The sequence below is a fragment of the Bubalus kerabau genome, chromosome 6 (assembly GCF_029407905.1).
Source record: "Bubalus kerabau isolate K-KA32 ecotype Philippines breed swamp buffalo chromosome 6, PCC_UOA_SB_1v2, whole genome shotgun sequence".
Lineage (NCBI taxonomy): Eukaryota > Metazoa > Chordata > Mammalia > Artiodactyla > Bovidae > Bubalus > Bubalus kerabau.
The window spans coordinates 114,735,940-114,755,116 of NC_073629.1; the positions used below are offsets into that span (position 1 = coordinate 114,735,940).

At 47.5% G+C, this 19,177-nt stretch overlaps 1 protein-coding gene across 1 annotated transcript; it reads right to left on the reverse strand.

The window, feature by feature from the left end:
- Window positions 1-903: 903 nt before the first annotated feature.
- On the reverse strand, window positions 904-4,935 carry ARL4C (ADP ribosylation factor like GTPase 4C). Its single transcript, XM_055586519.1, has one exon. It carries the CDS (start codon window positions 4,382-4,384, stop codon window positions 3,806-3,808), a length of 579 nt encoding a protein of 192 aa, XP_055442494.1. The 5' UTR covers window positions 4,385-4,935; the 3' UTR covers window positions 904-3,805.
- Between the last annotated feature and the right edge of the window lie 14,242 nt (window positions 4,936-19,177).

Here is a 19,177-nt window from a genome sequence, read left to right on the forward strand (position 1 = left end):
CACTTTTCAAGTTTCAGTATTTAGAAATGGCACGTGTGCCCTCTTGGTGTAATTTGGCTCCTAAACTTTACCTTCTATTGCAAAGTGAACGATAAAAGTCAAGCCTTGCTTAGGTACTTAACAAGCATGTCACATACACTATTATCATGTTTCATCCTCCCAACAGTCATTATAAGCCCATTTTACAGGTGGGGAAAAATTGAGGCCCAAAGGCTAGGAACTTCGACAAATCATGGGGCCCTGAGCATGGGTCAGAATTTGAAACTGGATCTTTTAGGTTCCAAAGCCAATGGCCTCTATGAGCTACACTTAGAAACTGCCAGAAAGTCTACTGATGCTGGCCTAACCATTTTTTCTTTAGAAAGTGGACCTTTTCTCGCTGGTATGTACAGAGCATGGTGGTCTCACTACGCTGACGATTTAAGAGGACTCACATCTTGGAGTTTCTCTGATGGGTTCAAGGGTGATGGACTCAGCCTAGACACCAAGAGAGCACCCAAGACATTGAGCAGAGTGGTGACTAGTATGCCGTTATAATAGCACATAGATATTTCCAATTTCACATAATCAGAGCGTATCTTTGAAGCAATTAACAATCACAACCTTTTTTAATAACGGAGAGGTTTGGGATGGGCTAGGTGTTGAGGTCATTTTCTGAAAAGAAGGCGTGAGGACCACCGACAGGCCTCGTAAGGGGGACAGGCACACAGACTCCTGCATCTGAGCCTCTAAATCCTCCACCCAGTGCAGAGCTACACATTTAAACCAAAAGAGCAGAGACGATTCATCCAGCCCTGGGCCCCATCAGACAGCAGAGACCATCCTGTGATCCATCCCTCCACTCAGGCCTAGAAATAAACAGAGGCAACTTGAAAAACCATCCACAGACAATTTCCCCAAACGTTTGATTGTATAAATAATTTATTTCTGTTCACAGCATCATATACGCATATAAAAGGAAACGGGAACCCAAAGAGGAGGATGATCAGGACAAAGAATTACAGCAGTAGAAATGGAAACAAACCAGGAGACATAGTCCCAACACCATGACAGAGAATCTGTGAAGAGAACTGTTGTGAAACAAAGCTGGCCTCCCTGTGCCTATCAGAAAACATTTGAAAAGCTCCTGTGGGGAGGCCAAGTTCCTCTATGTGGACCCCATTCATTCTCCAAAGAGCAGGAGGCATAATAAATCACTGACAGCTACACTGGAGGGTCTCCCAGGTGACCACTCCAAGGTAATTTAGCCTGTGCTTCCTCCCCGCAGTGGTCAGAGACGAAATGGGCTATTATTAGGGCAAACACTACAGATATCAACTGAGACTTTTAACTATTGGTTGATACACCACAGAGCTTTACTGCACAATTACTAACAGTTGACCGCACCCTTAAGTATTGATAATGCAAAAAAAAAAAAAAGGTCATTTTGCATCATTGGTAAAGCATGACAGAATCTGAACAGTGATCTTGGACCAAAATATTGTCAGCACGAGAAGGTTACAGTATTTGGCATCTGCAATGTCACAAAATAAATATATTATTCTCTCAATAGTGTGGAACTACCAAAATGTCAAAGTGCTTAAGAAATTGTTGCATGTGAAGAAAATAAAGAAAGATGGATTTTTTTTTCTTTTAATAATTCTATACAGGATCTTCAGATGACGGGACCAGCCCATTTAGAAATCAGTGACTATGCTGTCGATATGTAAACTGAAACCTTGCAGGCTTTTCAACACTGCTCAGCTATATTTTCTGTACTGAGTTTCTACAAAAAGACCAGCGTTGGAGGGTTACCAAATACACTGACAAAAGAGAAAAGGAAGATGGACTGCTAGGTTTCTTCTTTTAAAATACTTCATAGGGGAACTGGATCAAGCAGGAAGCCAGGACTACTACCTCTGGTTCTTAAATTCACTTTGAGTGCAGGGATTTATTTCTAGGCATGGATTTATAATTTGACTAACTCACATGCTCACGCATGACCATGCCCAATTTCTAAAGGCCTCCTTCACACAAGAAATTTATCATTATTCGTGGATGGGGGGGACATAATCCTACCTGTAAACATGGATTTAAAGAAGAAATCAAAATCACACAGTAAGTGTAAGTTTCCCTTTTGATACTGTGTTTGGGGGTGAATGACAGCTTCTGCAAACCAAGACTCAGTCCTGATTATAAAGGATTTTTTAAATTACATTATTAAAAATAGGTATTTCTTCTTCTTTCACTTTATTTCCAAAGCCTCTTTCAAGTAAACTGTGAGGAGCCTGAGGACAGGTGACCATTACGTCACATGCTTTCTTTCATCCCAAGCGCTCACCGTGTCTGCATTTGCTCTGCAACCAGTTCCCACAAGCAGGAATCAGGAAGGACCTCCTTGTGCTTTTCCCTCGCCTTGAAATCCATGCAATGAGGTTGGCTTTTGCAACAAGGTGGGCTTTTGTCTGTTGGTGCGTAACATCAAATACTCTAATGAGACATTTGCAATGAAAATACTTAAACCAGATAGGCCACAATGAACCAAATTAGAAATTTGAACATGTCGCCACTTGCAGCGTAAAGGGATCTAAAAGGGCAAAGTCTTTTTTTTTTTCCCCCTAAATTGAGTATTTCTATGGGGAGTATTCATTTGTAGCAGATTTTTTTAAGGAAAAAAAATGTCTGAAAACCATAACCCATCATCAAGCGGTTAGGATTACAAGAGACATCCCTTGCCAAAACCCGCTTGTCATTCAGCACACATCTGCAGCTGGTGTGCTCACACAAACCAATCAGCAGGCTAAAAAAAAAAAATTGAAGATTCCACACATATGGGTCTAGAAATGTATGTCGATTACACAGCACTGTATCTACACACACCCCATCCAGCACTGACGTCAGGAGCCTTACCCTTTAAACACCTTTAACTATTCTGCAAAGAGTAAATGCATCATTTGCCACCACCTCCAACAGTTTCTTGTTTTTAATTTTTTTTATTGGTCTCTTTGTGTGATAATGACCTACACATGGACAGGGTCCAAACCATCTGGAAGATGTCTGATTCCAGGCTGAAAAGCAGTTCTCAACAAAACTGGTCTTCTGAAGCTACCACAAAGCACCAGGAAAGGGGCGTTCTTCGCAGCCATCCCCCAGCCTAGGCCAGCGCAGCACCCCGCGCCTTCCGGCTGCGGCATTGTTCCACGCAGTCCTCTGATGGCCCAAACCACCACCTCGTTTGGGCCCAGAGCAGGGCAAATGGATTTTCACAGGGGCCTGCCCTGTGACATAAAATTATCCAGCTTTCATAGCCCAAGGAGGGGTTGTCCCCCCAGCACCTCCCACTGCCACTGTGCCCCCAGATGGGAACTCCCGGGATTCTGGGAACCGCATACCTCAGGTAGCTCACAGGTGCGATCCCCAGTGAGGGCGGGGAAGCCTGAACTTCTGGCCCTGCTGGAGTAGGAGGAAATCGCTTTTGTCTCTGATATCTGAGCCTTCCAACCTGGGCCAGCAGGGCGGACGGTGGGACCTGCACGTCCACTCCCCAGCCGGGTCCCCCACCCCCTGAGTAGCTCCGGCGTTCAGACAAAAGGACCCCTGAGCTGGGGGTGGGGGCAGGTCGAGCGCAGGCTGGCCAGCTTGCCTACATACCAGGTTAAGTCACCAGTCCTGCATGTGGGTGCAGAGACTCCGCTTTAAAAATTCGAAGCGTCGCTTTGGTTCGCTGTCTTTGTTCGCGGGCGCGCGGGCCACACAGCCTTTCATTCATTCATTCCGGACTCGCTCGCTCCCTGCGCCTAGCTCCGGAACGTCGCCGCCCGGAGCATTACCGCTTCTTCTTCTGCTTGAGGGACTTCCTGCGTTTCAGGATCATCTCGTACAGCTTGTCCATGCCCTCGGTGAGGCCCTCGCCGATGATGGCGCACGCCGGCTGGACGTGGTAGGTGGTGGCCGGGATGAGCTCGTGCAGCGCCAGTTGCTTCTCGATCTCTGCCACAGGCAGCGACTTGGGCAGGTCCTGCTTGTTGGCGATGACCAGCAGCGGCGTGCCCTGGTTCTCTGCGAACTTGGTCACCTTGTGCAGCTCTGTCTTGGCCTCCTCCAGCCGGTCCACGTCCACCGAGTCCACCACGTAGATGATGCCGTCCGTGCAGCGGCTGTAGGACTTCCACAGCGGCCGAAGCTTCTCCTGGCCGCCCACGTCCCAGAAGTGGCAGCTGATGCCCTTGGCCGTGCCGTTGCTTAGCTTGATCTTCTCCGTGTTGAAGCCGATGGTGGGCACGGTGTTCACGAACTCGTTGAACTTGAGCCGGTAGAGCACCGTGGTCTTGCCGGCCGAGTCCAAGCCCAGCATGACGATGTGCAGCGACTGGAAGGCCGAGATGTTGGAGGAGATGTTGCCCATGGCTCCTCGCTGCGGCGCCGGCCACTGCGGCTGCGGCGGGAGGGCGCCGCCCCCCGCCCTCCCGAGCAGTTACGGGCCCGACGCGGGCGGGCGCACCTGGGCCCCGCCTGCCGCCCTCAGCCGCCCGCACCGGCCCGGGCTTGGAGTCCCCGGGGCGCACGGCTCGGCGCGCTCAGACGCCGCGGCCCCCGCGACCGCGCCGGCCAGGCATCGCGTCTCTCCCGATGGGCTTTGTCTTCCGCGAAGTCTCCGCTGTGGCGCCGCGGGCTGCTCGCGCCCGTCGCCCACCCCCGCCAGCCCCGGCTCTCTCTCTGCTGCTTCCTCGGGCCGCGCCCCCGCGCTCCAGCCGCTGCCCTGGCTCTCCGCTGCTGCCGGTTCCGGGCTCCGAGCACCGAGCGCTGGCCTCTGCCTGGGCGGCGCAGCCGCGGGGCCAATCCCACTCTCAGGGCGCGCCTCGGAGGCGCAGGCGGGGCGTGGGCTTCCCCGGACTTCGCTGCCGGCGCGGTCGCCTGGCTGTCCCCACAGTCCCCGCGCCGCCACCGCCGCCGCCAGCCTGCAGCGGCGGGAGGGCGCCCGGCTCCGCCCCTAGGAGGCCCCGCCTTCGCCCCGCCCCCTATGGCCCCGCCCCTTCCTGGTGCCCCCGTACCGACGGCCCCGCCCCTCGCCCCGCCCCGGGTCGGGCGTGGACCTCCCAGCCCGGCGGGCCGCTTTCGCGCCTTTCAGACCTTTCGAAATCGCCCTGGTTGTCTCCTCCCGCGCCGCACCCAGATAATGGGCCCCCGAGCTGCCGGCTCTTCCCGCCTCGGCCCTCTGACGCATCTTGTAAAAATAGCTCCCGGAACTCAACGCCCCGCCAGCCCCAGGCCGGACCGACTGCCCGGCGGGACTGCAGCGTGGGAGGCGCAGCCGGCCTCCGGGAGCCAGCCAGGGCCGGGGGTCCAGAGTCCAGGGCAAGGCGGGCCGGGGCAGCTCTGCCCGAGGGACTGGGGACCATCCAAGGTGGAGGTGGGGTGAGAGTGCCCCCTCTGGGGAGAGAGGGCTGTGGATCAGGCCCCCGACCCCCAGACTCCCTCACTCAGGAGAGGGGAAAGGAGGGCGTGGGCCGCAAGGAGCCAGCCCGGGCACGTGGCCTTTGCGGTGCCCAGGACACTGACCCTCCCTGGTACCCTGGCTCGCTTCCCTGCCAGAACTCCGGGGGGATGGGGTGGTTTCTCTACAGGATGGGGTCTCCACGGGATCACCGCTGCCCTGGGGCCCAGACCTGCGCCCAGATCGCCCCGGAGGCCTGGCTTCATTTAAGGAGACTTGTCTGTCCCCAGATAGCTCCGACGACTTACCAGCCCCAGACAGTTCCTTTGCTACCTTGTTTTTGTTCCCAGCGTCTGCGCGGACATCCCAGGTCAAGTGTGAGCATCTCAGGAGAGCACCCTCTACCACCCACGGTACTTTGAGAACTGAGAACCACCTGCCCACAGGTGAACCAATCCTCCTGCGACTGGTGCTCCAGGAGCATTTAGGCCTGAAACAAAAATGTGTCAGCAGCTCGGAGTAGGTTACACCATAGGTCACAGGCACCAGTGCCCAGCCCCTGGCTGGCTTCTCCCATCAGTCTGATTCAGCGCCCTCATCCTAGTTGGTAAGCACATAACCCAAGGCTCATCCTCTGAGGGTGCAGAGGAAACTGAGCGAACATTGCAGATATGCACCTGGGGCTCTGGAGGAGGAGAAGCAGAGGCAGTATGGACAGGGGCTTCTTCCCAACTCCAACTTACGAGGCAGGAAGAGGGAAATAGGGTCTAGGGGGATGGAAATGAGCCTGATAGCCTGATAACCATTGATGGGTGAAAACCAAATTATTATAGAAAAGCTTTCCTTTACCACCTTCCTTTCACAAGCTGTGATAAAATAGGTGATTTTGTTTGTACTGAACCATATGAGAAGACTTTGTGTTGATGGCAGGACCAAGCATCCTTCCTTTGGGGACTCCCCTGGTGGCAGCAACCACTCAGACTGGGTCCAGGCCTGGAAAATCCTAGTGGATCTTTCTGTCCAATGTGCCAGATGAGGAAACCAAGGCTCAGGCACTTGACTTGGCCAGGGTGGAACCTACCTGCAGACGGCCTTCTCCCCACCCAGTGGTATTCATGCCAGGAGCTGAGGGCTTGCTGCTCTCTCCTACGCCCCACCTTACCCACACACTAAGTTAACAGGGAATGAAGTTGTAAGCAACCTGAATTCAGTTGTGAAAGACAGAAATTCCACTCAAATTGCCAATATCCATTGGGTCATAGAAAAAGCAAGAGAATTCCAAAAAACATCTACTTCTGCTTCATTGACTACAAAGCCTTTGACTCTGTGGATCACAACAAACTGGAAAATTCTTAAAGGCGTGTGAATACCAGACCACCTGACCTGTCTCCTGAGAAACCTGTATGCAGGACAAGAAGCAACAGTTAGAATGAGACATGGAACAACATACTGGTTCAAAATTGGGAAAGACATACGTGAAGGTTGTATATTGTCACCCTGCTTATTTAACTCATATGCAGAGTACATCATGCAGAATGCCAGACTGGATGAAGCATAAGCTGGAATCAAGATTGCTGGGAGAAATATCAATAACCTCAGATATGCAGACACCACCCTTATGGCAGAAAGCGAACAGGAACTAATGAGTCTCTTGATGAAAGTAAAAGAGGAGAGTGAAAAATCTGGCTTAAGATTCAACATTCAAAAAACGAAGATCATGACATCCAGTCCCACCACTTCATGGCAAGTAGATGGGGAAACAATGGAAACAGTGGCGGATTTTATTTTCTTGGGCTCCAAAATCACTGCAGCCATGAAATTAAAAGATGTTTGCTCTTTGAAAGAAAATCTATGGCAAATCTAGATGCTGCATTAAAAAGCAGAGATATTAGTTTGCCCACAAAGGTCCACCTAGTCAAAGCTATGGTTTTTCCAGTAGTCATATATGGATGTGAGAGAGGGACCATAAAGAAGGCTGAGCACTGAAGAATTTTATGCTTTCAAACTGTGGTGCTGGAGAGGACTCTTGAGATTCCCTTGGACTGCAAGGAGATCAAACCAGTCAATCTTAAAGGAAATCTACCCTGAATATTCATTGGAAGGACTGATGCTGAAGCTGAAGCTCCAGTCTTTGGCCACTTGATGCAAAGAGCTGACTCATTGGAAAAGACCCTGATGCTGGAAAAGATTGAGGGCAGGAGGAAAAGGGGATGACAGAGGATGAGATTGTTGGATAGCATCACTGATTCAATGGACATTAGTTTGAGCAAACTCTGGCAGATGGTGAAGGACAGGGAAGCCTGGTGTGATGCAGTCCGTGGGGTTGCAAAGAGTCGAACACGGCTGAGCTGAATAACAGAATAACTGAATAACAGATTCACTGATACAATAGAAAAGTTCAGGCATGTCTAGAAGCCATGGATCTCAGAAGTCCTTAGATCAGTCTCTCTGTCTCCTGTTTTCCTCTGCATTGATCTGTTTTTCCTACTGGCAAGTCTGGGCTCACATCCTGGGTGTAGATCCTAGAAAGAAAAAGGTGGATCTCTTTCCCAGTGTCTGTGACTAAAGCCGGGAGGACATATCCCTCTGGCCTGTCTGGCCCAGCAATGTATCAGGTACTACTGTCCAGAAGGATGGAGCATGCCGATGGATGGGGGCCCAGAGGCTAAACCTGGGGAGGGGTGGTTCCCAAAGAAGAATCAGCCTTCTATCTGCTCCCCAAAGGGCTAACAGGAGTGAGTAAGCAAAAATAACAGATGTCAGTGTGATTTATAATGATTTCATTTCAGCTATTGGGAACCCTGGGAAGACAGGATTTTGTTTTCCAAGTGATTTTTCTGGCTCTCTTCAAAGCCTAATTCCTAGATAGCCACCTTCTCGAGAGACTGAGTTTTCTCTCCTTCCTCTTTGCTACAGACAGGGCCTAGGCTGGGTGCCAGCCTGAGACTGGACTTAGATTAGTAGCCTGGGACCTGGGCCTCTGGATAAAGGCAGATCAGGCTAGAACCTTCTCTATCTGGCTCTCACAAATGATCTTCCTGTAGACTCCTTTCTCTTATTTGCATCTCTCCCTGTCATGTCTAGCATTTATTTTAAGGATAGTAGGAGGGCAGTATTTGAGTAAAACATCCAGTGTGTTTTCTTGGTTTTGTGCTAATTACAGGTAGTGTGATTTTGACTGCAGCCCTCACACTTTGTACCTCCCATTGTGGGGTTTAGTAATAAAGGGCTGTCTGTTGTCCAGTAGAAAAAGTAGATTAATAGACATTAATAGAGCCTTCCAGAACAGGCCATTAAACAGCAACTCACTGTAATTGAATAGCAACTGTACTACAGTCTAATTTCACTCACCAGGTGATAAGTTGAATTTACAGTGGATACTTTAACTTCTAACACATAAAAATGCCATTTAGCTGAGTCAACGTTCCTTCCAATACAAATTTCAATGGAAAAACCTTGGAATTATGAGACGGAAAGCAACGTTTACCACGATGTCAGAAACGCAAGGCCCACTTTGAACATAGTGACACGGCTATGGTCTGGGCTGTGTGGACAGATTGAGTGGGTGCTAGACACGTCCCACCATGTTCCGGCCACATGGTAATACCTAGGTTACCATTTCTTGAGCTCCCCATTTCTAAAATCTACCTAACACGTGGTGGTTGTGAAGGTGAAATGAAGTAATACATGTCAAGTGTTTGGCATGGTACTTGGCACACCATGTGGGTTTCCCTTGTGACTCAATGGGAAAGAATCCACCCGCAATGCGGGAGACATGTGCTCCGTTCCTGGGTCAGGAAGATCTCCTGGAGAAGAAAATGGTAGTAGCAGTGGTGTCAGTTGCTTAGTAATAGTGTTATGCCGGTGGGTGGGGCCCAGAGGCTAAGCCTGTAGTAGTGTTAAGCATTAAATAGTAGTGTTAGTCTGACTGTTTGTGACCCCTAGGACTGTAGCCCGCCAGGCTTCTCTGTCCATGGAATTCTCCAGGCAAGAATCCTGAAATGGGAAGCCATTCCCTTCTCTAGGGGATCTTCCCAACCCAGGGATTGATCCTGGGTCTCCCACATCACAGGCAGATTCTTTACTCTCTGAGTCACCAGGAAAGCCCAAAGGAAATGGCAACCACTCCAGTATTTTTGCCTGGGAACATCGCATGGACAGAGGAGCCTGGTAGGCTATAGTCCATGGGGTTGCAAAAGAGCTGGACACGACTTAGTGACTAAGCACGCACGCATAGTGAGTAAGTAAGCTCTATAAAGGTTACCCGTGATACCTGCAAAAAAAGGAGAAGAAAGAAAGAAAACCAGTTCTATAACGGGCATAGCTGTTTGAATCTCAGTGGTTGCCGAAATAGTGGCTGCAGTGTGCTATTCTCTTCATTTCAATTAATCACAGTAAGATGTTTCTCAAAGAATGATGTGCACTTGTGATCTTGCCTGAGATGAGTTTCACATCCAGCAGCAGCAACATTTCCTTTTCATTTTCATCTGCATCAAAATGCGTCTACATCCAGAAAAGGACTCAGTTCCAGTAAACAATGCAATCACTTCGCAGTGATTCTGAAATTGCAAACTATTCTCTCTCTTTTCTTCTTGAAGGGCTTAGAAATCAAGTGTGCCACCAATTAAAACAATTTTTGAGTCTATCCAGTGAAGAGAGCAATATATTTCATCGTTATTATTTTTGGCTTAGGAAAGTTCATGGCATAAGATTCAAAGGTGAGCATCCCATCCACCGCTGAGTGTGGGTACTGTGGCTCAGATGGTAAGAGAACTCACCTGAAATGCAGGAGACCCGGGTTCGATCCCTGGGTGAGGAAGATCCCCCGGAGAAGGGAATGGCAACCCACTCCAGTATTCTTGCCTGGAGAATTCCTTGGACAGAGGAGCCTGATGGTCTACAGTCCATAGTATTGCAAAGAGTCGGATATGACTGAGTGACTCACATGTCCACACTTTCACAAGGATAAATATCAGAACAGGATGTGTGTGTCCACAAGCATAGAGTGTGTGTGATTATTTGCCTTTTCTGATTAGATCCCTGGGTTCAGGTTCACGGCCTCCTATTCTTAACTATCATAATACAGGAGTGCCCTCTACTGAGCTTCTTGTATAAGAGATGAATGCCTCCAGAGGCTGATTTGCCTCTTGCCTCTTGCAAGAAATGTTCCATCCGTATGTATTGAATGGATGAATGGATACTTGAACCTGATTCTCTGGGGCTATGTGACTAAATCTCTTAGAGCCCCACGTGTTAAACTGAGAAAGTGCTTCTCTTTGGGGCTCAGAGCTTGGAGGTGTTGATTCTCAGATGCAGATTCGGGTCTTGTCTCCAGGGCAGACTAGGAAGGGTTATTATTGACCAAGACTGGGGACCAGGAACCTGGCAGAGTCTGTAGGGATGTCACCAGGAAAGCTGTTCAAAGAATCACAAATTAATGGAAAAGAGAGGAGATCAGCATGCAGGAAACCCAGCTGAGATAAGAGATTGGAAGAAATCAATTTTTGCATTTAATTCAGAGGGCAGGCAGCCATAAAGGGAGAGGGGACCAGAAGTTGAAAATAAAGGAGGCCAGTTGGGCAGAGAAAGAATAAGGCTTGAAGCAGCCAAAGCCAGGTGGTCCAGGATGGAAGTTCTTTGGCGGGAGTGTTTCCTTAGCGGAGATCCCCGCTAAGGGATCACACCCTCAGAGTCCTGGAGTGGGTCGGGCCCAGAGAGGCTCATCTTTGGAGGAGTACTTGTATCAGGGGACACATAGAAGGGACTAAGACACATTGGTTCCCAGGGGAATTTTGCAGGAAGGGCAGTAGATTTTGGTGGAGTTAAATATGAATCTGTTATGCTTACAGACTTTTGTTTCATGCAAGAGGTCAGATACCTGGAATTAAAAAGGATCTACTCTTAGTTTAGGGCTTCTCAGGTGGTTCAGTGGTGAAAGAATCTTCCTGCCAATGCAGGAGACACAGGAGACTTGGGTTAAAACCCTGGGTCGGGAAGATCCTCTGGAGGAGGAAATGGCAACCCCCTCCAATACTCTTGCCTGGAGAATCCCATGAGAAGCCTGGAGGGCTGCAGTCCAGTAGGTCGCAAAGAATGGGACACGACTGAGCGCGCGCTCTTCATTTATCCCCGCCCTCCTACTTTCCCCTTCGGTAACCATAAGTTTGTTTTCTACGTCTGTGAGTCTGTTTCTGTTTCATAAGCAAATTCATTGTATTATCTTTTAGATTCTACATATAAGTGATATCATATTTTTCTTTGACTTCCTTCAGACAAAGGAAGTACATATATATACACATCCATATATTTCATGTATGTACATATATATTACATATATTTTAAACTGAATCACGTTGCTATACACCTGAAACTAAAGCAGCATTGTAAATTAATTATATTTCAGTTAAAAAAAAAGGATCTCTCCATTCAAGTTCATGGTTTTCATGCTGCTGCTGCTGCTGCTAAGTCACTTCAGTCGTGTCCGACTCTGTGTGACCCCATAGACGGCAGCCCACCAGACTCCCCCGTCCCTGGGATTCTCCAGGCAAGAACACTGGAGTGGGTTGCCATTTCTTTCTCCAATGCCTGAAAGTAAAAATTGAAAGTGAAGTCGTTCAGTTGTGTCCGACTCTTAGCGACCCCATGGACTGCAGCCCTCCAGGCTCCTCCGTCCATGGGATTTTCCAGGCAAGAGTACTGGAGTGGGGTGCCATTGCCTTCTCTGATGGTTTTCATGAGAAACAAACAAACCAAAATTCCAGTTCAGGTTGTCTCATTTCTGATTTCTGTGAAGTAACAAGGCCGAAATAATTCAGGCTCTCATTTTCCCAACAGTCACCACTATGAACATTTAGTGGTTGTTTCTGTTTGGGGTAAAAAAAAAAAAAATAGCTAAAAGTTTTGTTTTTTTTTTTTTCCCCATTCCTGTCTTCATTATCAATAGTCAGTCTCTATTATATGACTGAAATAGGTATGAAAATTTAGAAGTCATTATCTTTCCTGTCAATATTATTTTCAGATAAGATTCTTCTATAAGATCATTTTCGATCTCCTTAAATTTTATCTCTCAAGTGAACTTTTATCAAGGACATCAAGACCAGACACATTGCAACTCAGGACTTAGGGCTGCTAAAATGACAGAAAATCCTCACGTTAGTGCCAGTCTTTTCAGCTGAAGGGGAGGAAAAAGCTTGGTATGCAAAAGTTATTTCTGAGTCCTTTAATAATTCAATCACCATAATTAAATTTTGACTCTCATAGCCACAGTGATGAAAGAGGAGGGGGAGAAAAAACAGGTAACAATAACTCCCAGTGATTAGAGTTCTACCCCATGAACCGAATAGAGTTTGATGGAAACTTGGATTCCTTCGCGTTGCCTCCCTCCTCCTCCCCAGGTGAACGGAGATGACTATTATTTTCATTTAATTAAAACCTAGTTGGCTGGACCCAAGAGAGATGGAAACAATCGTGCTTTTGTGCCTTCATCAAGCCCTGGTGGCTCTTAGCCGCGGTGGAGGAGGGTGGGGTGGTGCCTGCTCTGGCTTTCTCTATGGTGCGGTCACTCAGGAGGTCTCTTCCCTTCCAGCATGACAGCTGGCTCCATGTGGCTCTGTCCTCTCTGTGAAGATAGCTCAAGTATCAGAATAGAGTTCTCTGGCTCCTGCTGCGTCTGTTAGAGACATAACCACTCGAGATGATTATTTCTCTTTATGAACTACACTGGGCTTATGTAACCCGAAGCTCTGCTCCATCAATCATAGAAAATCCCTTTCACTTTCTTGCTCCTGCCCTCTGCTATGTCCTAAAGCCGCTCTCCTAAGGTCACTGGTGACCACAGGAAACACCCAAGGCCTTTGCGTTCCTTGCTTACCTGGCCTTTCACTGGATCCTGCTGATCGCGCCATCCTTCTTAAAGCATTTCTCTAAGAAAACCACCCTTTTCATACTGTTCATGGGTTTCTCGAGGCAAGAATACTGAAGTGGTTTGCCATTCAGAAACCTGTATACAGGTCAGGAAGCAACAGAACTGGGCATGGAACAGCAGACTGGTTCCAAATAGGAAAAGGAGTACATCAAGGCTGTATATTGTATATTGCTTATTTACTTCTATGCAGAGTACATCATGAGAAACACTGGGCTGGAGGAAGCACAAGCTGGAATCAAGATTGCCGGGAGAAATATCAATAACCTCAGATAATCAGATGACACCACCCTTATGGCAGAAAGTGAAGAGGAACTCAAAAGCCTCTTGATGAAAGTGAAAGAGGAGAGTGAAAAAGTTGGCTTAAAGCTCAACATTCAGAAAACTAAGATCATGGCATCTGGTCCCATCACTTCATGGGAAATAGATGGGGAAAGAGTGGAAGCAGTGTCAGACTTTATTTTTCTGGGCTCCAAAATCACTTCAGGTGGTGATTACAGCCATGAAATTAAAAGACGCTTACTCCTTGGAAGGACAGTTATGACCAAACTAGACAGCATATTAAAAAGCAGAGACATTACTTTGCCAGAAAAGGTCCATCTAGTCAAGGCTATGGTTTTCCAGTGGTCATGTATGGATGTGAGAGTTGGACTATAAAGAAAGCTGAGCACAGAAGAGTTGATGCTTTTGAACTGTGGTGTTGGAGAAGACTCTTGAGAGTCCCTTGGACTATGAGGAGATCCAACCAGTCCATCCTAAAGGAGATCAGTCCTGGGTGTTCATTGGAGGGATGAATGTTGAAGCTGAAACTCCAATACTTTGGCCACCTGATGCGAAGAGCTGACTCATTGGAAAAGACCCTGATGCTTGGAAGGATTGGGGGTAGGAGGAGAAGGGGATGACAGAGGATGAGCTGGTTGGATGGCATCGCCAACACAATGGACATGGGTTTGGGTAGACTCCGGGAGTTAGTGATGGACAGGGAGGCCTGGGATGCTGCAGTTCATGGGGTCGCAAAGAGTCAGACATGACTGAGCGAATGAACTGAACTGAAGTGAAGAAAACCAGCTGGCCTGGCTAACTGACTGTACTTCCCACACACACTGCCCTGATAAGGCAGGACTGATTTGTGCTGATAACCATCTGGGATGGAGGGACAACACCAATGAGGACCTTCAAACAGGAGGCTACAAAGCCATTCTTCCTCCTCTCTCCAATCATGGCCTAGACTTGTCCTTCTTATTCACAGAGGGCTGGTGGCCCCCAGTGATTCGTCTTGGACCGTCTCATCCTCCTGTCTCTGAGGACTTAATCACATCTACTTCTCATGATTTCTCAGTCTTTATCACTGCAAAGAGTCGGACACGACTGAGCGACTGAACTGAATTGAACTGATCACTGCCAAAAGCCAGAAGCTACCAACCTCGAGTACTGAACTCAAATCTCTGTCTATATATGTCTCCGCCAGGCTTATTGAGCAAGTACAGCCAACAAGCAGCAGATAATTGACATACTTGTCTTTCCCTTCTGTTTGTTCACTCTCTACATGGAGTCAACCAGAATCCAGATAATTCTATTTTGAAGTAGCTCTTGGAATTAAAACTATGAGCCCTTTTAAATCACATTTATTAATTTTTTACTTGCATTCAAGACAATTGTGGACAAGACCCTGATGCTGGGAGAGACAGAAGGCAGGAGGAGAAGGGGACAACAGAGGATGAAATGGTTGGCTGGCATTACTGACTCCATGAACATGAGTTTGGGCAAACTCTGGGAGATGGTGAAGGACAGGGAAGCCTGGGGGGCTGCAGTCCATGGGGTCTCAAAGATTCAGACACAACTTAGTGACTGAACAACAACAACTGGGAGTGCAATGCATAAAGAATCTGCCTGCCGATGCAGGGGACACAAGTTTGATCTTTGACCCAGGAAGAGTCCACACACTGCAGAGCAACGTAGCCCATGTGCCACACAACTGTGGAAGCCCGCGTGCCCTAGGACCCTTGAGCAGCAAGTACTAAACCTGCGAGTCACAGCTACTGAAGTCCCTGTGCCTAGAGCCTGTGCCCTGCAACAAGAGAAGCCACTACAAAGAGAGGCCCGAGTACCACAAGGAAGAGTAGCCCCCGCTCCCTGCAACTAGAGAAAGCCCGAGCAGTGCATCAAAGACCTAACACAACCAAAAATACCATAAGTGAATTAAAAAAGGACAACCACCTTTATTTATGTCAATGATGAAGGCGGCATTTACTTCTGTTTTTGCAGGAGCATACTTCAGCCAGGCTCATGCCTGTGTCTACCCTGCTTGCATCACTGGGAAAGGGGGTAGCTAATCTGATTGGCTGGAGACTAACACCTCACTGGGTTGCATCTCACTAGGGACCAGTGATGGGAAGGGCCTCCAGGAGTAGGTGCGCTGTCTGTCTCCACCTGTCAGGGGGTAGATAAGCTCTGTGGGATTGGCCTTCTTGTATTCAGAAGCAGAGAAGGGCAAGCCTCACTTTTATCCCTGGCCTAAGCTGCTTTCTCCAACCTAGCTTTCACCACAGAGTTCTAGCCAAAGATGAGAATTGGTCTGCAGTATTTGGCCAGCTTCAGAAAGCAATGCTACCTGGTACATACAGAGAGGTGCTAAGCAAAGGGATTCAGGGTTCAAAACCCAATTCTCAGCCCATAACATGGCCCAGGAGGACATTCCAGGAAACTCTGTCATCCGAAAGAATGTGAGGAGACATGGCCTCTACACAACACAGAGAAAGTTCCAAGGAGAGAGAAGACCCAGATAAAAAGTTCCCAAGATGAGATGAAAGGGCTATTGGAGCAACAATTAAAGGCAAAGGGAAATTTAATCCCACCTTTTTCTTCTTTTTGATACTTTCATTCTGGTCAAAGACATCCCAATATTTATGAGGGTCCAGTCTTTATTTGTTCAAAGAAAAGCCAGGGTGTCTCTCCTGAGAAACTCACATTCCAGAGAACTAAGATGGAAATGACTAAATGGTCATATTTTAATGTCAGGCAAAACATACCATTTAATATTTTGGAAAGTACTAAGGTCTGAAAAAGAAGCGCCTCACCCCCCCTAGACCCCCCACCTCCCGCAACTTCTCTCCTTTGATGGGACTGCAGTTATCAATGACCTGAATCCCCTTGCAGATATTGAATTACCCTTTTTCAGAGCTACATCTTAGAGAAAATGCATTTAGCCTTCTCAAAACTTCTAAGCAAAGGAGACAAAAGAGAGAGAGAGTGGGGCTATAATTTATGTTCTGATAGTGGGTCGCCTGGAAGAGCTAAAATATGGCCACAGAATATCAGGGTAAAATTCTCCAGAGAGAAACTAGGAGCTTATTGGAGAAAGGGACGCTCTCAGATCTTTCCTACAGCCCTGCCCAGACCTGGAGCCCAGCGGGGCTTTGGATCCCAAGAGCAGCTGGCTGCCCTTCAAGGGCACCCACACCTTGGACCTCAGCCTTTCCACAGTGCCACTGGACACTTGACATCCAGGACACTGGGCTTCACTCCAGCCATCTCTCTTGCTGTCATGACAACAGGCCAGCCATTCAGAAGGCCCTCTCCCTGTCCCCTGCACCTGGACCACAGCTGCTGGCCACGTCTTGTTAGACCCAGGAGCAGCCCTGGTTTGCCTGCTTTCTGATGGACTAGTGTGGTCTAGGAGGAGGGGCGAGGCTCGCTGGAAACGGTAAAACCAGAAAACAAGCCAGCAGTTTTCCCGTCTGTTATGGCTTATGGTGGAAAGATAAAGCAAAACAAATGCAAAGAGAATAAATTTAATTTATGTGATGGAAGAAATTTACTATCTCTTATTGCATTCTAGCTTATTTATCTAGTATCTCTTAACTTGATTTTCAGCCTGCTGTTCACGGACCATGTCTTTGTGATGATTTTATCTAGTGCTAAGTGGGCAAAAGAACTGAATAAAAACAACCCTAGGTTTTTTTCCTTGCCAAAGAGGTCATAAATTCAGATTTGAAAATTAGACTTCAGGGTAGAGTGATGATTCAAGAAAGCAGGATTAATAGCATACGTAGCCATAGAGACTGAAAGTTGACTGTAGGCAGAAGCCTTCCATGAAAAATTGTTTATACTAGTCAGAAACTGAAATGTCCATCCATAGAAAAATTATTAAATAATCTAAGCTACTTCCATGTGATCAAAAACTTCAGAGCTATAAAAGGAAATGAATCTGTGTGTTGATGAGGTTAAGATCACCCAGATATTGATCACTAAAAGAAACCTAGTTGACAAATGCCTCCAGCTCCATGAAAAGTTGTGTTTGTTTATATATACAGGCTTCTCAGGGGGCACAGTGGTAAGAACTACACCTTCCATTGCAAGAGACTCAAAGAATATGAGTTCAATCCCTGGGTAGGGAAGATTCCCTGGAGAAGTATGTTAGTAACTCAGTCATGTCCAACTCTTTGCGACCCCATGGACGGTAGCCCACCAAGCTCCTCTGTCCATGGAATTTTCCTGGCAAGAATACTGGAGTGGGTTGCCATTTCCTTCTCCAGGGGATCTACCAGATCCAGGGATTGATCCCGGGTCTCCTGCTCTCCAGGCAGAAGGAAATGGCTATCCTCTCCAGTACTCTTGTCTGGGAAATCCTATGGACTTCAAAAGAGTCGGACATGACTGAGGGACTGAACAACAACAAAAAATATACGTGTGTATGCATGTGTATGTTAGATATAGATTCAGATATATGATATATGTGGAGATTTTCCAAAAATACACACAAGAACACAAGAAACTATTACAGTGGTTATCTCTAACCATGGAGTAGGGCATATGAGACAGAACAGACTCACATTTCATTGCATTCTTTCTGTGCTATTTGAATCCTCTTTCCACGTGCATGAAAACACTATTTTCATCATAACAAAGTCCCCAAACCCCACTTAGCTAATGGATGCATCCACAAGAAGAAAAACTGCCTGCATACATATGCAGATTTACAAAGCACTAAATTCTCTGCTGTATTCTAGAAAGAATTGAAATAAATATAACAAATGTCCAGAGAGTGAGCTACCACACCAGCAAATGTCAAATATCCATAAATAAGTGATTCATGCTCATCTGCATGAGATCCATAAAAGTCGCCTTCAAGCATGACCAAGGCACTGTGCTTTGAAAGTGCTTCCAGAGGCAAATTTATGGAAAGCATCATTTTCTCTAGTGTGCTATTCTGTTACCTCAAGGTCAGGCTATCAAGGTTAAATGTAACATTAACATTTAGAAGTGCTCTCCTGTGGAGCGGGGGTACAAGAGACAGTTAGCTCTTCTGAAACCTTTAACCTTTTGGGAAGGAGTCACATGGCCCACATCCCAAGTTCTTTCCAGGTTTTAAAATGATTCTGTCCAGCTCTGACTCCGAATATGAAACAATGGACAGAAACATGTTCAAGATGCTGGAGACATTTTGTGCTATTACTTAAAGATTTAAAAAATCTTCCCTTCTGCTGTGTGTGCAGGCAAATTATCTTTCATAATGACATTTCATCTACATATCATTAACACTTCATCACATGACAGTGACGGAGAAGTAGCTTACCAGCAGTTTCCGCAGGTAGCAGAGATGTTCCACAAGGTTTTTTCAGGTGTTCTGAGATCGTCTGGGCCAAACAAAGTCCAGCTGTGTGAATCGAAAAGCGGACACAGAGGCAAAGTTGGGGCTTACAGTTTGCACAAGACTCAAGATTATGCAGGCAGTTTCCTGTGTAGAAAGGGACACCCTCATCTATAAAGAGTGCTCCTGCCATGCAGGAGACTCAGGTTCAATCCCTGGGTTGGGAAGATCCCCCCAGAGAAGGAAATGGCTA

Bases quoted from the DNA above. Each gene is read 5' to 3' on its own strand.
- ARL4C (XM_055586519.1), bottom strand. From the start codon at position 4,384: ATGGGCAACATCTCCTCCAACATCTCGGCCTTCCAGTCGCTGCACATC.